Source organism: Heterodontus francisci, chromosome 24 (genome assembly GCF_036365525.1).
Source record: "Heterodontus francisci isolate sHetFra1 chromosome 24, sHetFra1.hap1, whole genome shotgun sequence".
Lineage (NCBI taxonomy): Eukaryota > Metazoa > Chordata > Chondrichthyes > Heterodontiformes > Heterodontidae > Heterodontus > Heterodontus francisci.
The window spans coordinates 26,303,963-26,322,468 of record NC_090394.1 but is presented as its reverse complement, the minus strand read 5'-3'; the positions used below and the strand labels follow the sequence as shown (position 1 = coordinate 26,322,468).

Below are 18,506 nucleotides of genomic sequence, written 5' to 3'. Positions count from 1 at the left end.
GCAAAGGAGGATGATGCCAGGAGGGCCTGGCCTGATCCTCCTGGCGGCGGCGAGGCTCCGTGGCAGGCCCCACGCCTCTGGGCAAAGGGACCTCAATTTCAATATTTAATAAGATGAATAAATTTAAATGAACTTACATTGAATCTTCTGGGCCTGCCGCGATCCTCAGTGTCGACCGACACTCCTGCGCCTTCAATTCCCCGGCTGGGGAAAGGCAGCGTGACACTGGTGGAGAGGGGGGTGGATTTAACATTTCCAGTGCAGGGTGTGGCGTGGGGGGGTGGGGTGATAGGGGGACGGGGTCAAATAAACGTAATGAGTGTAGGGGATGGTGGGAAGGGATGAAACGTAAACTTTGTGCAGTCTGGTTCGGGGAAGGTCAGATTTAAAAGTAAGTGTTTGGGGGGTGGGGCAGAAAGGGCAAATAGTTGCTGCAATTGTTATTGGGGGTTGGGAAAATGATGTTAGAATTTTATTTGGTAAATTTTGGCGGGGTGGGGGGGGGGTGGTGTATCTTTAAAAATTTAAATATACCGGCAGGTCTGGTTGCCCTTTAAAAACAGCGCCAGTGCCTGTGTACAGTCAGCTGACACCATTGCTGGTGTCGGACAGCCCACTGGCTCCATGTGATTGTGGGGGTAGACCACCCTGCCCATTTAAATGAGCCACCGCGTGGGAGATCGTGGCGGCTCTAAGGCATGTGACCCACATGTCCGGGCTGCTATCTGGACATGAGATTCAGACTTGCCTGTCTGGTGGTTGCTGACATTTGCAGCCTCCTGGAAGTCTTCCTGCCAAGTGGACCAGGTGGATATGCATTACCAGTGGCTGTAAAAATCACCGCCACACTTTCATTGACTTCGAGGGTGTTGGAAGGAGAGACAATCAATGATTTCCAAAGGAAACTGAATGGGCACTTGAATGAAATAAACTTGCAGGGCTACAGGGTTGGAGCGGCAGAGTGGGGCTGACTGGATTGCTCTGAGGAGAGCTGGTGTGGGCTCAATGGGCCAAATGGCCTCCTTCTATGCTGTAAATGACTATGACACTAGCTCCTTCAATAGATCAGCAGGAGATATTTGCAGAACCTCACAATCTGCTGTCCAAAATGCAGGTAACTGGTACCAGGTTTGCCACTGCGTCCATTACATGTACTTTGCCACTGATGAGGCCAGTCAGAATGACTGGGTGTTCAGCTTTGCGGCTCTAGCTGACTTTCCATAGGTCAAGGGAGTCATCGACTGCACACATGGCAATCAAGACGCCCTCAGTTAACCCTGTAATCTTTGTTAACTTCCACACCATCCATGTCCAGCTCGTGTGCAATCACAAAAATATCATCATGCATGTTTGTGCAAGATTCCCAGGGAGCTGCCATGATGCTTTCATCTTGTGCCAGTCAAGCCTCCCTGAGCTCTTCACACCTTCATGTTCTGGGACCACCTTAAGAGGACCACCATAAGAGGCTGTAAGTGAAGGTCACCAGAAGAAGTGTATCGTGTCACACATGACCAGGGAGTTATGGATGTAGCTGACAGAGTAAGAAGTATGTAGATGTGACTCCTGTATGTATGTGTGTGTTCCAGCTAAGTTATTATAAAAAAACATGTATTCTTTGGGTATCGCTTGTAGTCCTGTGAATCTGACAATAGTTCATATACCAAAGGAACAAGTAATATTACATGGTGGCAACAGTGGAATATCTTTTTCTGAAGACCACCAATATTACATCGTCACAATTTTTGAGTTTTTCTGAAGAACATGCCAAGAGAGAACAAAGAACTGCTAATAGCCTACCTGGAGTGGGTGAAAATTCAGTCGGAGAGCAATTGACAGGAGACCCTAAAATGGTGCAGCAAGCTAGGACCACAGACAGGACCCTGAGAGGTGTTCAAACTCTGTGACTACAGCAGGTTATTTGCCAGGGGATCGGAGCTTTCAACTAATCTGGCAGGGGGTTGAAAAATTTGAAGAGAAGTAGTACAGCCATTATTGCTTTAGTTATCCCAGTTTTGTTTTGCTTCATGTGTGGGGCCTGAGCTGAAAAGAGTGGGAAGAACTCAACAATGCCACTGGAGGTCCAGCACAAAGTAAAAGGCTGGTTGTGGCAGCTGCCAGTACTGCAAGCTAGGCAGCAAGACCTGGACAATATCCAGGCTTGGGCTGATAAGTGGCAAGTAACATTTGCACCACACAAGTGCCAGGCAATGACTATCTCAAACAAGAGAGAATCTAACCATCTCTCCTTCACATTCAATGGCATATGGTCACTGAATTCCCTACTATCAACATTTTGGGGCTACCATTAACCAGAAACTGAACTGAACCAGCCATATAAATACCGTGGCTACAAGAGCATGTCAGAAGGTAGGAATCCTGCAGCAAGTAACTCACCTCCTGACTCCCCAAAGCCTGTCCACCATCTACAAGGCACAGTTCAGGAGTGTGATGGAATACTCTCCACTTGCCTGGATGAGTGCAGCTCCAATAACACTCAAGAAGCTTGACACAATCCATGATAAAGCAGCCTGCTTGATTGGCATCCCATCCACGAACATTCACGCCCTCCACCATCTATGGACAGTGGCAGCAGCGTCTACAAAATACAAAAAGCGTCTGCAGCAAAGCACCAAGGCTCCTTAGACAGCACCTTCAAAACTCGTGACCTCTGCCAACTAGAAGGACAAGGGCAGCAGATGCATGCGAACACCACCACCTGCAAGTTCCCCTCCAAGCCACACACTATCCTGACTTGAAGCTATATTACCGTTCCTTCACTGTCGCTGGGTCAATAATCCTGGAATTCCCTTCCTAACAGCACTGTGGGTATACCTACCCCACATGGACTGCAGCAGTCCAAAAAGGCAGCCCACCACCACCTTCTCAAGGGAAATTATGGATGGGCAATAAATGCTGTCCTAGCCAGTGATGCCACATCCCATGAACGAATTTTAAAAAAAAGCTGTAGCTCTCTACTGAAAAAAATTGCTGTCAGTTTAAAAAAAATCAAACAAGCTGTGTAAATAAAGGAAGCAGCTGTCATCTCATTCTTAAAAGGGGCAGGCCTGCAAAAATGAACCTGTCTAAAAAAGGAAACAGAATGCTGTGCCTGTAAAACAGAAAACCTGTCAAGCAGAGAGCCTGTAAAAGAAGTGTGTCTGTGAAAAAGAAAATCTGTGTAAAGTCCTATATTTATTAACAAAAAAGCAGGATCATCAGTAAATGGTTTCAGGTGTCCAATTATGGATTGGAAGGCATCAAACATAGTGTCTGAATTTAAACTGTTTCCACATTGGATGGAACTGGGTTTCCTGGATCAAAAAGTGAGCGAGTCAGAGAAACAAGCTGTAAGAATTAAGATCACTCTGGGCAACGAGGACTTGTAACAGATCAACACATCTGGATTATCCGCTGAGGATCAAAAGGACCCGAGCAAGCTATGGGCATTCCTGGAAGATCAACTCAAGGTACAGGTAAATTTCCGAGTACATCGGCTTGAGCTTATGACCTACCAGCAAAGGCAAGATGAGTCCATTGGCCAGTTTGTTGCAAGGGGCCGAGACAAAGTTCAAGAATACAACTTTGCAGATATTGAATTTTTGGAGTGGGTTATAGAGCTAGTAATCACATCTACACCAATAGATATCTTTCAAAAAGAACTGCTAGAAAAGAAGAAAGGGGCACCATAGATACACTACTCAATGATGGAAGGAAATTTGAAGCCATAATGGTTGGGCACCAACAGTTACAAGCGTTGGGGCAGCTACAATAATTGGTATGATGCTGCTTCAGAATTATCCTCTTTGTTGATAGCCCCGAGGCCCACATTTGCATCCAACTGAGCAGAGCTTTGAGCATTCTGTGCCCTTCTACAGGGACTCTGCCTGCTATCCCTATCTCAGGCACCTGCTTTTGCTAACTTGTGAAGTGTGAAACACCCTGTGAGAACCCAACCGCCTGTCTTGCTGGTCCCACCGAGGTGTGTGTACCTTAGCTGGCGGACGATCTGCGACCTGTGACAGTGCATACTCAGAATGAGTGACCTGCTCCATCCTCTGAAGAGTCCTTTTCCTCCTCCTGCACCACCTGCTGTGGGATGCTTGCTGGCTCAGAGGGAGATAGAAGACATGATTTAGAACTGTCAACATAAGAAGGTGTTGAGTCTTCGTTGTGCAAATGGTCATATTTCACTGGCTGCAGTCAGCAAGTCAATGTCAGTGAATGTGTATGCCCTGTTGTGTGTTACTTAATTCTGTCACCAGATAGCTGGGAGACGGCCTTCTTTCCATCTCTCCATCTCTGATGGCCAGGCATGTCAAGATTCGGCTTATCTCCAGCGCCTTCTCCTCTGTAGCTGTTCAATGTGGAGATAGCTGAAGGGTCACCTCCGGTTGTCTGCCTCTCCCTGGTGTTCTATGCTCTCTTAGGGAAGGAGAAAAGAGACCTATGAGTGAGAGCAATGGAGTGTGTTGAGTTGATGGATGGACAACATTTGTGGGAGGTCACTGTTAGGGATAGGTATGACACTGCACTAAGATTAGGGTGAGTATCAGTGGTGGATGGTCAGGTGGGGATGTGAGGAGGTGGCTATACAGAGAGGGATGGGATGCACCTACAGTGTAAGCTGGTATGAGGAGTGATGTGCAGGGGTAGGCTTGGGAAGGCAGAGTAAGGGGGAGGTTGGGGTTAGACACATATCAGGGTGTACATGAATGTGCCATGGCACTCACCTTTCCTGCCAATTAGGTCATTAATCCTCTTCCAGCATTCCATCCAGGAGCATGGCAAAAAACCCCTGCTGCTCACTTGCTGAGAAATTTTTAGCCATGCCTTCTTAGTCTCCGTGGCAGGCTTTTTGCTCCCATCGGCAGGGGAGAGGATCTCCCTGCAGCTCCCTATAGCCCACAGCATCAGCTCTAGGGAGGCAGCAGTGAAATGTGGTGCTGTCTTGCAATGTTGTGATTCAATTCGTGCAGTTTCTTGATCTGTGGAAACTCCTGCACAATCCTTCAACTTTCATCCTAGCAGAGTCCTTTAAATAGTTCAGCTGAAATAAACTCATGAGGGCCATCATCACACTCGCTCGGGAAACCTGGAAGTCAGATGCAAATGCAGTGGCTGTTTTACATTGTGCTGAAACATCTGTGTTTGCTATGTGCTATTGGGCGCCTCCATTGCTAACAAAAAATTAATATCCAGCCCCAAATATCCATGGACCGTTTATTGTGGCATAGTGTCTGGACCTATTGCTCATTCCCACCGAGTTTGTAGGATCAGAAAGGGGGTAGAACATTCATCATTGACCTCATTGCCCCTGATGTTTTTTCATTGTAAGAGGTAGGCACAGGCTCTGTGGAATGCTGGATATCAGGCTGGGACCTGATCTAGCAGGGTCCGTGATATCATTCAGACCCTCCAGCATTGTTGGGGCAGGCATGTGCATAAAGTACTAAACGTTTAACTGCACAAATTGACCAATGTCATTATCAAGTGTACAGATCAGATACATATAGTGCTTCATAGAAGAACAGTGGCGCAGTGGTTAGCACCGCAGCCTCACAGCTCCAGCGACCCGGGTTCAATTCTGGGTACTGCCTGTGTGGAGTTTGCGAGTTCTCCCTGTGTCTGCGTGGGTTTCCTCTGGGTGCTCCGGTTTCCTCCCACAGCCAAAAGACTTGCAGGTTGGTAGGTAAATTGACCATTATAAATTGCCACTAGTATAGGTAGGTGGTAGGGAAATATAGGGACAGGAATATGGGATTAGTGTAGGATTAGTATAAATGGGTGGTTGATGGTCGGCACAGACTCGGTGGGCCGAAGGGCCTGTTTCAGTGCTGTATCTGTAAAAAAAAATCCTTTGTGTTGTATTATTGAGCTTCTACTTTGCAAGGGAATTCAGATTTTCATATGTTGAAAGTGAAAACAATAATGCCAGCTCGATTTGAATATATCAACGACAATTTAAAAATATGTCTTTTCCATTCATAGTGGAGAATCCGGTGCTGGGAAGACTGAAAACACCAAAAAGGTTATTCAGTATTTTGCCAATATTGGTGGTGTTAAGCCAGCTGATTCTGATAGCAAGGTAAGACTGGAATTTGGCAGAGAATTGTGAAGAGATACATTTTGGTCAGTAGAATGAGGAGAGGCAATATAAACTAAATGGTACAATTTTAAAGGGTTCAGGAACATAGAGACCTCGGGGGTGGTGTTGGGGGAGCGATGTGTGTACGCAAATCTTTGAAAGTGGCAGGGCAAGTTGAAAATGCTGTTAAAAAAGCATATAGGATCTTTGACTTTATTAACAGAGGCATAGAGTATAGAAGAAAGGAAATTATGCTGAACCTTTATAAAAACTGGTTTAGTTTCATCTGGAGTATTGTGTTCAATTCTGGGAACCACACTTTCGGAAGAATGTCAAGGCCTGAGAAAAGGTGCAGAAGAAATTTACTAGAATGGGACCAGGGATGAGGACCTTCAGTTATGTGTAAAGACTGGAAAGTTGGAGTTGGTCTCCTTAGAAGAGAGAAGGTTTTTGATAGAGTAGATAAGGAGAAACTATTTCCAGTGTCAGAGGGGTCAGTAACAGTAAGAAAGAGATTTAAGGTGATTGGCAAAAACAACCAGAGGAGATGTGAGGGAAAAAAAATTCACAAGAGTTGTTGTGATGTGGAATGCACTCCCTGAAAGGGTAATGGAAGCAGATTCAATAGTAACTTTCAAAAAGGAATGAGATAAGGACTTGAAGGGACAAAAAAATTACAGCACAATGGGGTAAGTGCAGGCTGTGGGGACAAATGAGATGGCTCTTTCAAAGAGCTGTCACAGGGACAATGCGCCAATTGCCTCGTTCTGTGCTATATCATTCTATGATTCTATGATATTATAGCAGTGGGGAATATTTTCACACTTGTAGGATTGTCAAAGGTGTATGCTTCTTGCAGGATGCCTTGGCTAGGGTTAACATGTCTGGAAAGACGTACAGATTTTCACAATAAAGGTATCTTAACGACAAATGGTATGATATGTCCATTTAGTAATGGTCTTCTATGATATTTTTATTATTGGATATTTACACCTAAATGAGAGTTTCCAAGAACCAGTCAAATGTGCTCTTTTATTTGCTTGGAAAATTAAGTTAATTTTACCTGAGTTTAAGTAATCTCCCAAACAGCAGTGTAAAATCTTTTGAGGTGCAAAAGCCATGTCCTTTAGATTCTCTTGAACTACACTAGACAAGGCAATACAAAGATGTTTCTATGTTCTTTACTTTTAAACTTTATCCTCGTAAGCTTTCTAATCAAATGTGTGTTATTTTCCAGAACATTCTGATAGCAAACTTCACTCTACACCAGTTTTTGTTACTCATACTTAATTCTTTCAAAGTCCAATATTTCAATTGAAATATCGACCAAGCTTTGTTAATGAAACTGAGATGGTTAATCATCTGAACAAGTTATGACATCAGCAAAGTCCATCATATTTCATTCACAAAAATCTTTATGTTAAATCTGATTGTATATGAATGTAAATAAATCATGTAAATTGAATCAAAATTTAGTATCAGCTAACTACATGTTAAAGGATTTGCTATACTTTGAGGACAATGATTGGTACAGTGGTGTAGTGGCTAGATTACTGAACTAGTAAACCAGTTCTGAAGAAGGGTCACTGACCCGAAACGTTAACTCTGCTTCTCTTTCCACAGATGCTGCCAGACCTGCTGAGTGATTCCAGCATTTCTTGTTTTTATTTCAGATTTCCAGCATCCGCAGTATTTTGCTTTTATTATAGTAAACCAGTGGTCTGGACTAACCTCCTTCCCAAAATCCACAAACGGGACTGTCCCGGCAGACCCATTGTGTCAGCCTGCTCCTGCCCCACTGAACTTATTTCTTCCTATCTAGACTCTATCTTTTCTCCGCTGGTCCAGTCTCTTCCCACCTACATCCGTGACTCTTCTGACGCCCTACGTCATTTTGACAATTTCCAGTTTCCTGGTCCCAACCGCCTCCTCTTCACTATGGACGTCCAATCGCTCTACACCTCCATCCCCCACCAGGATGGTTTGAGGGCTCTCCGCTTCTTCCTGGAACAGAGGCCCAACCAGTCCCCATCCACCACCACCCTCCTCCACCTGGCTGAACTTGTTCTCACATTGAACAACTTCTCCTTCAACTCCACGCACTTCCTTCAAGTAAAAGGTGTCGCTATGGGTACCCGCATGGGTCCTAGTTATGCCTGTCTTTTTGTGGGATATGTCGAGCATTCTTTGTTCCAGTCCTACTCAGGCCCCCTCCCCCAACTCTTTTTCCGGTACATTGATGACTGTATCGGTGCCATTTCCTGCTCCCGCCCCGAACTAGAAAACTTTATCAACTTTGCTTCCAATTTCCACCCTTCTCTCACCTTTACATGGTCCATCTCTGACACTTCCCTTCCCTTCCTCGACTTCTCTGTCTCCACCTTTGGGGATAGGTTGTCTACCAACATCCATTATAAGCCCACCGACTCCCACAGCTACCTCGACTACACTTCTTCACATCCTACCTCCTGTGACGACTCCATTCCATTCTCCCAGTTTCTCCGTCTCCGACGCATCTGCTCTGATGATGCTACCTTCCATGACGGTGCTTCTGATATGACCTCCTTTTTCCTCAACCGAGGATTTCCCCCCACTGTGGTTGACAGGGCCCTCAACCGTGTCCGACCCATTCCCCGCACCTCTACCCTCACCCCTTCCCCTCCCAGAACCATGACAGGGTTCCCCTTGTCCTCACTTTTCATCCCACCAGCCTCCATATCCAAAAGATCATCCTCCACAATTTTCGCCACCTCCAGCGTGATGCCACTACCAGTCGCATCTTCCCCTCCCTTCCCCTGTCAGCATTCCGAAGGGATCGTTCCCTCCGCGACACCCTGGTCCACTCCTCCATTACCCCCACCACCTCGTCCCCATCCCAGGGCACCTTCCCCTGCAATCGCAGGAGGTGTAATACCTGTCCATTTACCTCCTCTCTCCTCACTATCCCAGGCCCCAAACACTCCTTTCAGGTGAAGCAGCGATTTACTTGTACTTCTTTCAATGTAGTATACTGTATTCGCTGCTCACAGTGTGGTCTCCTCTACATTGGGGAGACCAAGCGCAGACTGGGTGACTGCTTTGCGGAACATCTCCGCTCAGTCCGCAAGCAGGACCCTGAGCTTCCGGTTGCTTGCCATTTCAACACTCCCCCCTGCTCTCATGCCCACATCTCTGTCCTGGGATTGCTGCAGTGTTCCAGTGAACATCAACGCAAGCTCGAGGAACAGCATCTCATCTACCGATTAGGCACACTACAGCCTGCCGGACTGAACATTGAGTTCAATAATTTCAGAGCATGACAGCCCCCCATTTTACTTTCATTTTTAGTTATTTTTTCTTCCTTTTTTTTACATTCTTTTTTACATTTTTTACAATCTTTTTTTTGCATTTATTTCATTTCATCTTAGTTTGTTCAGTTTGCTTACCCACTTTTTTTTTCAGGTTTGCACTTGCTGCTGTTCAATATTCAGTGTATTTACACCTAATCTGTACTAATGCTTTGTCTTTCAACACACCATTAACATATTGTTTGCCTTTGCTCCGTGACCTTTTGGTCAGCTATGTGGCCTGGTCCAATCTAGACCTCCTTTGTTATCTCTTGCCCCACCCCCACCTCACTTGCTTATAATCTATGACATTTCTAATATTTGTCAGTTCCGAAGAAGGGTCACTGACCCGAAACGTTAACTCTGCTTCTCTTTCTACAGATGCTGCCAGACCTGCTGAGTGATTCCAGCACTTCTTGTTTTTATTTTATTATAGTAAATTAGAGAATTTGGTTCCAAATCCCACCACACAGTTGTACCAAACGTCTGTTCAGGGAAGTCTACTCAGGGTAATGAGGGATGGACAATAAATGCTGAACATGCCTACATTGTAACATTATTATATATAACAGTTACATTAACAGACAAGTTACCATTCATAGCTACATCAATCCAAAAATTGCAAAGTAAATTTAGGACTAATCGTTATTATTCACCAAGAATGTGTTTTAACCTATCAAGGCAGGGTTGGGTTTTAATATTATATTCTTTATGATGTTACTTCTTGAATGAGTTCAGTGCCTACACTTTTCTGAAATTTAATTTGAAAAATTCTTCATGTAGGAAAAAGGTGTTGAACTGATGTCTTAAGTTTCAGTTTCTCTTTCTCTTTTTCTTTGCAAAGGGATCCCTGGAAGATCAAATCATCCAGGCTAACCCTGTGCTAGAAGCTTTTGGTAATGCCAAAACAACCCGGAACAACAACTCGTCACGTTTTGTAAGCCTTTCTTTTTTCCTCTCCTTTTGTGCAAGTTTTATTAAATAAGGGATCATGCTGTTAAATAATTCAACTTTTTGTCATCTATTTTGAGACCAGTTAACCATCAACTGCTTTCAAACTTATGAATAATATTTGCTCAGGTCTATATGGTACAGTAGGTTAGTGGTAAGGGTAAAGTAGCATAGTGGTTATTTTACTGAACTAATAATCCAGAGGCCTGGGCTAATGATGTGGAGACATGAGTTCAAATCCCACCATAGCAACTGGGGCGTTTAAATTCAAATAATTAAATAAAAATTTGGAATAAAAAGCTAGTATCAGTAATGGTGACCCCATGTTACTACTGGATTGTCGTAAAAACCTATCTGGTTCATTAATGTCCTTTAGGGCAATGTTGTCCAATAAGCTCGCCACTCACCATATGTGGCAAATTGCCCAGAGAGATGTGGCAAATTGATGCTGTTCATTTTACAGCCACATAATGCTGAGTTGTGTTAAAGTTGCAGCGGTTGCGGGGGGTGGGGGGGTGGTGGGGCGGGGGGGTTATGAGTGTCACTCGCTAGACCGTTATTTGTCATCTGTCCCTAATTGAGCAAGGAAGAATCAACCATGTTGCTGTTCGACAGGAATCACATTTCGGTTAGAACGTGACTATGTTTTTCAGAATATAGTTCAGTTGTCAGGTTTCTAGTGATTTGGAAGCTGAAGGGCCACTTGCTCAAAGAAACAAAAAAAACGGTGGTGCAGTGGTTAGCACCGCAGCCTCACAGCTCCAGCGACCCGGGTTCGGTTCTGGGTACTGCCTGTGTGGAGTTTGCAAGTTCTCCCTGTGACCGCGTGGGTTTCCTCTGGGTGCTCCGGTTTCCTCTCATGTGCCAAAGACTTGCAGATTGATAGGTAAATTGGCCATTGTAGGCCCTAGTGTAGGTAGGTGGTAGAATGGTGGAGATGTGGTAGGGAATATGGGATTAATGTAGGATTAGTATAAATGGGTGGTTGTTGGTCGGCACAGACTCGGTGGGCCGAAGGGCCTGTTTCAGTGCTGTATCTCTCTGTATGTCACCTCCTTTGCTCTTGTTCTCTCTGGATGCCTCTCATGATGATACATTTAGATCTGTGAGACCGCTCTGTGAAAACAGGGCTGGCCTTCTGAAGGAAAGTGCTCCAATTGCTCTCAAAATTTTCTTGGGGAATCTAGTGACACAGGGAATGCTAACTGAAGAGCTTAGTTTTGTTTAACTGGTAATTGGCAGTTTTTGCAAAACAGTTGAGGTGCGTAAGTGACGGACAGCGCTACATGGCTGTCCGTGAAGGTGGAAATATGCAATTTTGGCAAGCAGGGACAGTGCAGCAACATCCAAATATGTTCAAGCCTTCATTTTAATAAATCTGTTGAAATGAGCGATTGAAAGGAATAGGATGCTATTGGCGTAAAAGGAGAGATTACAAGAGTTTGGCCATGAGCCAAAGGTCCATTAAATGTCCGGATGCTGTCTTCAGAAATGGTAGGTGACAGAGTGTAAGGAAGGCAAGAGTCAGACTGCAGAAGCTAATACATAGAGATTTGTCCATTCTCTTCCCTCTCCAAGTCCACTTTTCTATAAATTCTGATAACATAGAGACAGTTTACTCTTGAAGAAATTTGTTTTTTGAAATAAACTGTCAGAAAGAGTGCATTTCAGTTAACAGATTGTCACCACCCTTTGGGAGCGTATGCAGCAGGTTTGCTATGCAGAATAGTTGGATTTCAAAACCCTCTTGAAGCTGCCCTCCTGGTGCTGACAGTGAGTGTATCAGTTTCGATTGATGGTTTAAAATCTCAAACCTATTTTCAAAAGATTGTGCATTTGTTTTATTAATATTGCATATATTTTGTATCGTGTGGTGAATATGGTTACCTGCTCGCCAAAAGTTTGGTGAGCATCGAAATCCTATTGAACAACACTGCTTTAGGGAAGGAAATCTGCCATTCTTACCAGGTCTGGCCTATATGTTCTCCAATCCCAGAGCAATGTAGTTGACTCTTAGATGGCCTCTGAAATGGCCTAGCAAGCCACTCAGTTGTACTCAAGAAGGAAGCCTATCACCATCTTCTCAAGGGCGTTTAGGGATAGGCAATAAATGCTGGCCTTGACAGTGACGCCCAAATGCCCTGAATGAATAAAAGAAAGTCTATATTGTTTCTTCCCCAACATCAGAAATAAATCCGGTTGCGTGGACACTTTATTCCATATACTTAACAGAAGTGTTCAAAATTATGAGCAGTTTTGATAGAGTAAATAAGGGGAAACTTTTTCTGGTGGCAAAAGGGTCAGTAACCAGAGATTTCAATTAATTCGCAAAAGAACCAGAGGAACAATGAGGAGAAATTGATTCTGCAGCATGTCGTTATGACCTGGAATACACTGAATGAAAGGGCAGTGGAAACACATTCAATAGTAACTTTCAATAGGCAATAGAATAAATAATTGAAAAGAAAAATTTGCAGAGCTATGGGAAAGGGCAGGGGGAGTGAAACTAATTACATGGCTCTTTCAAAAAACTGGCGCAGGCTCAATGGGCCAAATGGCCTCCTTCTTATAATGCATCATTCTAGGATTCCACCTTTTTTGCCTGATCAAAAGATGATGGGATGGATCACATGTCACTCAGAACCAGAACACGGCAGAAAAAGCTGGAAAAACTCAGCCGCTCCTAAGGATCTTATACCTGAAACCTCAACTGACTGACTTCTCCTTCTCTTCAGATGCTGCCTGGCTTGCTCAGTATTTTCAGCTTTTTTTTTCAGTTTTCCAGCATCTGCAGTTTTTTGCTCCCCGCAAGTAAAGCGATTAGACCAGAGTTACATAACAGATATGCTACTTGGTCACACAGTGTCAGCATTTTCCTTTTATGTTCTGAGTATTTGCCCTCTGAGATTCCTTGCCATCCAATGATCTCAGCAAATAATGGGGTTGAAGGGTGAAATCTGGAGCATGATCATCTCAATGATGATCACAGCCAGGCATGTAATCTAAGTGGGATTAAATGGCTGTATCAATGTATTCCTTGTTATTGACCCCACCATAAGGTTTTGTTCCTTGTGGTGCTGTCTCTGGTGAATTTGCTGAGAAGTATGAAAACTGAGATGAGTGGATTTTAATAACAAACAGCACTGGGACTGAAATCTGTGATCTTCTAGTTGGATTAATTTGCCACGCACTATCCTTCGTTCTTCACAGAGACATTCACTTCTACTTTGGACTGATATAGTCAGTGGAAGTAAGCGGGGTCTTGATGAAGCCTTTTCCATCTCATGGGTCAATGCCAGCTGGTTATGTCCTTCAGAGATGCATAGGCTGATAGCCTCTACAGTTGGAAGGATCACTAACTAATGTGTTGGTGGTGGAAAATTTATTGAAAGTGTCATGCTAGGCCCCCACCTGTCAAGAATGAGGCATATTAATTTTGTCATGGACATTAATTTTAAACTGTTACTGGAGTGAAGAAAGGACTTGTTAAACAGATCAGCTGTGGCTGCAAAAGACATTTGCATATTAACAGATGGTGATTGGAAGGTCAAAGGACCATTCCCTGACTCATTCAACACACAATGGACCTTGATCACCAGGGATTGTGCGTAAGAGGAGCATTCCAGAGACTGCTAAGGTGATACAATCCAAGACGTGGTCAGACCAGGTAGTCACATGACTAACCTGTTTGGCAACCTCGGTTTTTCTGAATTGTACAAACAGTTTGAACTCAGAGAGAATGTCTGTTTGCTGATGGACTGAGAAGATCTCTCCTGTCTGCTCCCATCTCTTTCTCACAAGCCTCTGAATCCACTGAAGACATATGAACCCCAAGAGAGAAATGTCTCTTACAGCGAACAAGGTTTAAGAAGAATACTGGGCCCCAACGAAAAGCAAGATCTACCTACAATCAAGGACTCTACAGTGAGCTCGAAGAACCGTAACAGCAACTCTTCAGATATTGCCTCAAACTTTTCAACTTTATTTTTCTTCTGCTCTTTTCTGTCTCTATTTGCATGTGTGTATTGCGTATGCATGCTAGCGTGGGCACGTTGTATATCCATAGGTGTCAACCGAGTTAGAGTTTAAGTTTAATAAATTTCAACTTTTCTTCTTTAAACCTAAGAAAGCCTGTTTGTACTGGTTTCTTTGCCTTATAATTGGAAAGTGGTGAACAAGGATTCACCAAGGGGAGCTAAAAACACTGTGTTTCACAATTAAACCCTTTTATGATAAGACCAGGTGAAGGCTGAGAGGGACCCCTAGACACCTTTCTCACCTGGTCGTAACAAAAGCTATTATATCAAATCAGACCTGTGCTTTTGTGTGTGTGTCATTACCTATTTAGGACTAAAGTTTACTGTTAATGGTAGTCAGTAACTAAATTCAATGTAATTTTGTTTTCTAATTCTCTCAAGGGTAAATTCATCCGAATTCACTTTGGTCCATCTGGTAAACTGGCTGGTGCTGATATTGAGAGCTGTAAGCATATGGTTTTTAATAATATTTTAATTTGATACTGCAATTGATAGTTAAAGAAATATAATCAGATAAGGTTTATCTCCACCAATTTGAACACTGAAATGTTTAACTTTCACATTCGCTACGTATCTGTTCATTTAGATTTGCTGGAGAAGTCTCGTGTGATCTCACAACAAGCAGCAGAGAGAGGCTACCACATCTTCTACCAGATCCTGTCAGGAAAGATCCCATCTTTATTAGGTATGTGTGTTATGGTCAATAAGCATAGTTTACTAACAAATGTACAGAAATGACCCGGTAGGAATAGACCATCTAGGCAATCAAGACTGTCCCACATAGTTATCATGGTGAAATCATTGTGATTAGACATCCCCTCTGCCCACCAATAGCCATTTAATCTGCTTCCCAAGTATACCAATGAACAATCAGCAATTTTCCAACCTCTCCCCCTTCCCCACTGAGTACACTATAAGACCCAAATGGTCAGGGAAAGGGTTTCTACTTCATGAGTTTTAAGGTAAAAATCCAGGTTAGCTACCACATCCATTATATTATATTAACACTCATCTATTTGTCTCTTTTAGTCGAGTGATTTGCAGTCAAAGCTGGGTAAATCTGTTAACATTATTAATATTGTATCATGATTCATTAACTGGAGCCAAGCAAGAGAGATGGGGGGGAATTTTATCCTGGTGGTGGGGGTCTCGACATCCGGAGAAACCGATGCCGAGATCCTCGCGTTGCCTCTTATACAGAAGACACGCCGAATTTAGTGCCAATCAGGCACTTCAGTGGACAGTGGCGGGGACTTCCATGGGATCAAGGACCCCTCCAGACATCCCGTCCTTGCAAAGCTGCCGGCCAATCAGAGGCTGGCAGCTACAGCGCCACTGCGGAGGCGGTGGCTGATGCTGCAGTTGTATCTACTGGAGGCTGAGGAGCATCGCTGGAACTAGGCCTCAGGTAGGTCAGCGCAGGAGGGGTCTTGCGGGTTGGGGTTTGCTGGTGGGGGTTGGCAAGAAGTGAAGGGAGGATGGCCCTCAGTGGGCTGCCCCCTTCCTGTTGCCAGGTCCCTCGTTCAGGTACTAAGTACCTTTTAATTGCCCAGTTAAGGGCCTCAATTGGGGGCGGGGCAGGAAGGCCATTCACAGGCCTTGCCCCGGGCTAAATTTTGGCAGAGGCGAGATGGTGGCAGGAATTCCCACTACCATCCCACCCGATTTTATGCTCTCCCTCCCTCCAAACCTGCTGCAGGGGAGAGCATAAAATTCCCTCCAGAGTGTCAACTTATCTAACTTAAATCTTTCTAACTTCCTGACACAACAGATCACACTGGTGGCTGTTTGATTTACGTCTGAGTCTTTCATGAGACTTAATCTAGCAATCTCTGAGTTATGAAGCAAATACACTTAATTTTAAGTTGCTGAGACATCTAAAATTAACATTGTTATTCAACATTTTGTGTTTATAGTCACAAATAAAACAATCCATAGTGAGGTAAACAAAATACATACACAGGCATGTGGACAACTGATACTTTCTTCTTTGCACAATAAAAGAATGTCATACCTCAAGATATGTATATATAATAGAATAATTTTATTTTGTTTGAATTCAATTGCTGCTTGAGTATATATGAGATTTGTTCAATGTTTTTCATTGGTACATTTGAATTGTGAACTTTCGGCGTTGTGTCCCATTCCTAAGCGTTCCCCAATCTGTGGAAATATGAGTGCTGCACGGCTTTTCAACTAACTAGTGAGCTGCAGGAGTTGTGGAACAACAGCAGCTAGCCTTTCTAAATTGCCTTTAACATTGTAAATTATCCCAAGGCACTTCACAGGGGTGTAATCAGACAAAAATTGATATTGAGTCAAAGAAGACATTAGGACAAAGGCTCATTATTTATCTTGACTTCCTCTGATGAATACACATCAATTCAGTGAATCACATTTACTGGAGTTGCTGTGGGTTTATTCCTTTGGGAAGCACACCTGCAGTCACTTGCTCAATGCTACTTGGTTTAGCTGACATGAATGTCAGCTAGGTTGCTCTTATTTTTACACGTATGTCACTATTTCTAGTGATATGTCTGCCCATAACCAAAAGAATAGCTAGAATTTTTCTGAATGCTTCCCTCTTGGTATCAGTAAGTCTTTACCAAGCTAACTGAAAATGCTCATGACTGAATTCACCTGCAACTGCTGCGTGTGTGGGGATTACAAAGCTAAGTGACTGTTCCAGGTTGCCCATGAATTGGAAATGAGGTTCATTAAGATCTGCATCCTGACACAAATTAGATGGAGCAGGCAGGATGCTGGATCTTTGACCTACATCTGATCACATCTCATTGACCACCCTCCCCTCCCCATTTCCATTAGTTCCCTAATTGCAATGCCCGCTGTTTCGCCATGTGATTCTTCATGTTATCTATTTGTCACAAGGTGTCTGTGTATGTGTGTCTGCTTGTGTTTGCGCAAGTGTAGTGATTCATGTTCTGCTGACTGTTCCTCTTTGGCTGCTTGCCCCAGAGCATTTGGCTCCTTGCTCTGGGAAGAGAACAGACGGGCCATTATGAGTAATAAGCACACTCAAACATTTGGGGATTGTAATATCATTACACTACTTATTAGACACAATCTCTAAGTATGGGTACATTGATCTACCATATGGTGCAAATATTAGGTTCTATGATTAATATAGCACATACCAATGGTGCAAGTGCTACCCAACCTCATCAGGCCCAGCACCTTTGCAGCCTCCTTATTAATTCCGCAGTTGTCCTGATGGAGGGAATGCAGTCCACTCTCTGCCCACCCATTATGTGCAAGTTTTGCCTTTAAATAAAAGAGCAATGTGGCTTATGACAAGATGATTTGGGACTTTGAAATTCATTAATTTTTCTCTCAGTACAGCAATTTTTTAATATGTACCTGTAGTAATTACCATTTAAACTTTATTTTATATCTACATTCATCCCTATATTGAACAGATTGATTTCTAAGTTAAATCATTCATTTTTCTCTGAGTACAGTGCTCATTGTACATATCGAAAACAACTATTATTTAACTCCATCTCTGTATCCGTACTTCATTACATTCTTGCCCTATCTTCATGTTATTTTTTAAATTGAGCACCTTCTTCAGAGCCTCCTTCCACATCCTCATGATAGTTAACCCCTTGTTGATGTGCTCTGCCACGTATAAACCACACTTTTTTGCCGTAGCAGCACGAAAATGTCAGCTTATTTCCCTTGATATGCTATCTAGCAGGAGCTGTGTGACTCTGGGAATAAAATGAATCTTTTGAATTTGGTGCTATGCAATTACCAGAAAGCACTCCACAGCCAAATGAACAAAATTTTTATGATTTATATACGATTGCTTGAGAAAAGTGAAATAAGCATTATTATGGGTGTATCATGTCACTCCTTCTAACGAGACTATATTGTATGAACTGGCTATAGCCAAAGGAGCTCTTATTCATTATTTTGATTGGTGATCCATAAATGTACAAAAGATAAAATGTCTCTTTATTATAACGAAGAAAATTGAAAATGAACGACATAATACAAGTATAAAATGTCTTGGCGAAAATATTTTTTAAATTTTAGCTATTGTGCAAACCTAGAAAAAGGATAGTCGTCTGCTTCATGTAACTC

The 18,506-nt window shown here is 43.3% G+C and overlaps 1 protein-coding gene across 1 annotated transcript in view; it reads left to right on the top strand.

Moving 5' to 3' along the window:
* The window catches only part of LOC137383255 (myosin-16-like), a 96,691-nt gene that overhangs the window by 12,117 nt on the left and 66,068 nt on the right, over positions 1-18,506 (top strand). Inside the window, exons 5-8 of the mRNA XM_068055783.1 lie at positions 5,989-6,085; positions 10,256-10,348; positions 14,781-14,844; positions 14,986-15,084. Coding sequence (XP_067911884.1) covers positions 5,989-6,085; positions 10,256-10,348; positions 14,781-14,844; positions 14,986-15,084 — 353 coding nt within the window. The remainder of the gene's footprint in view (positions 1-5,988; positions 6,086-10,255; positions 10,349-14,780; positions 14,845-14,985; positions 15,085-18,506) is intronic.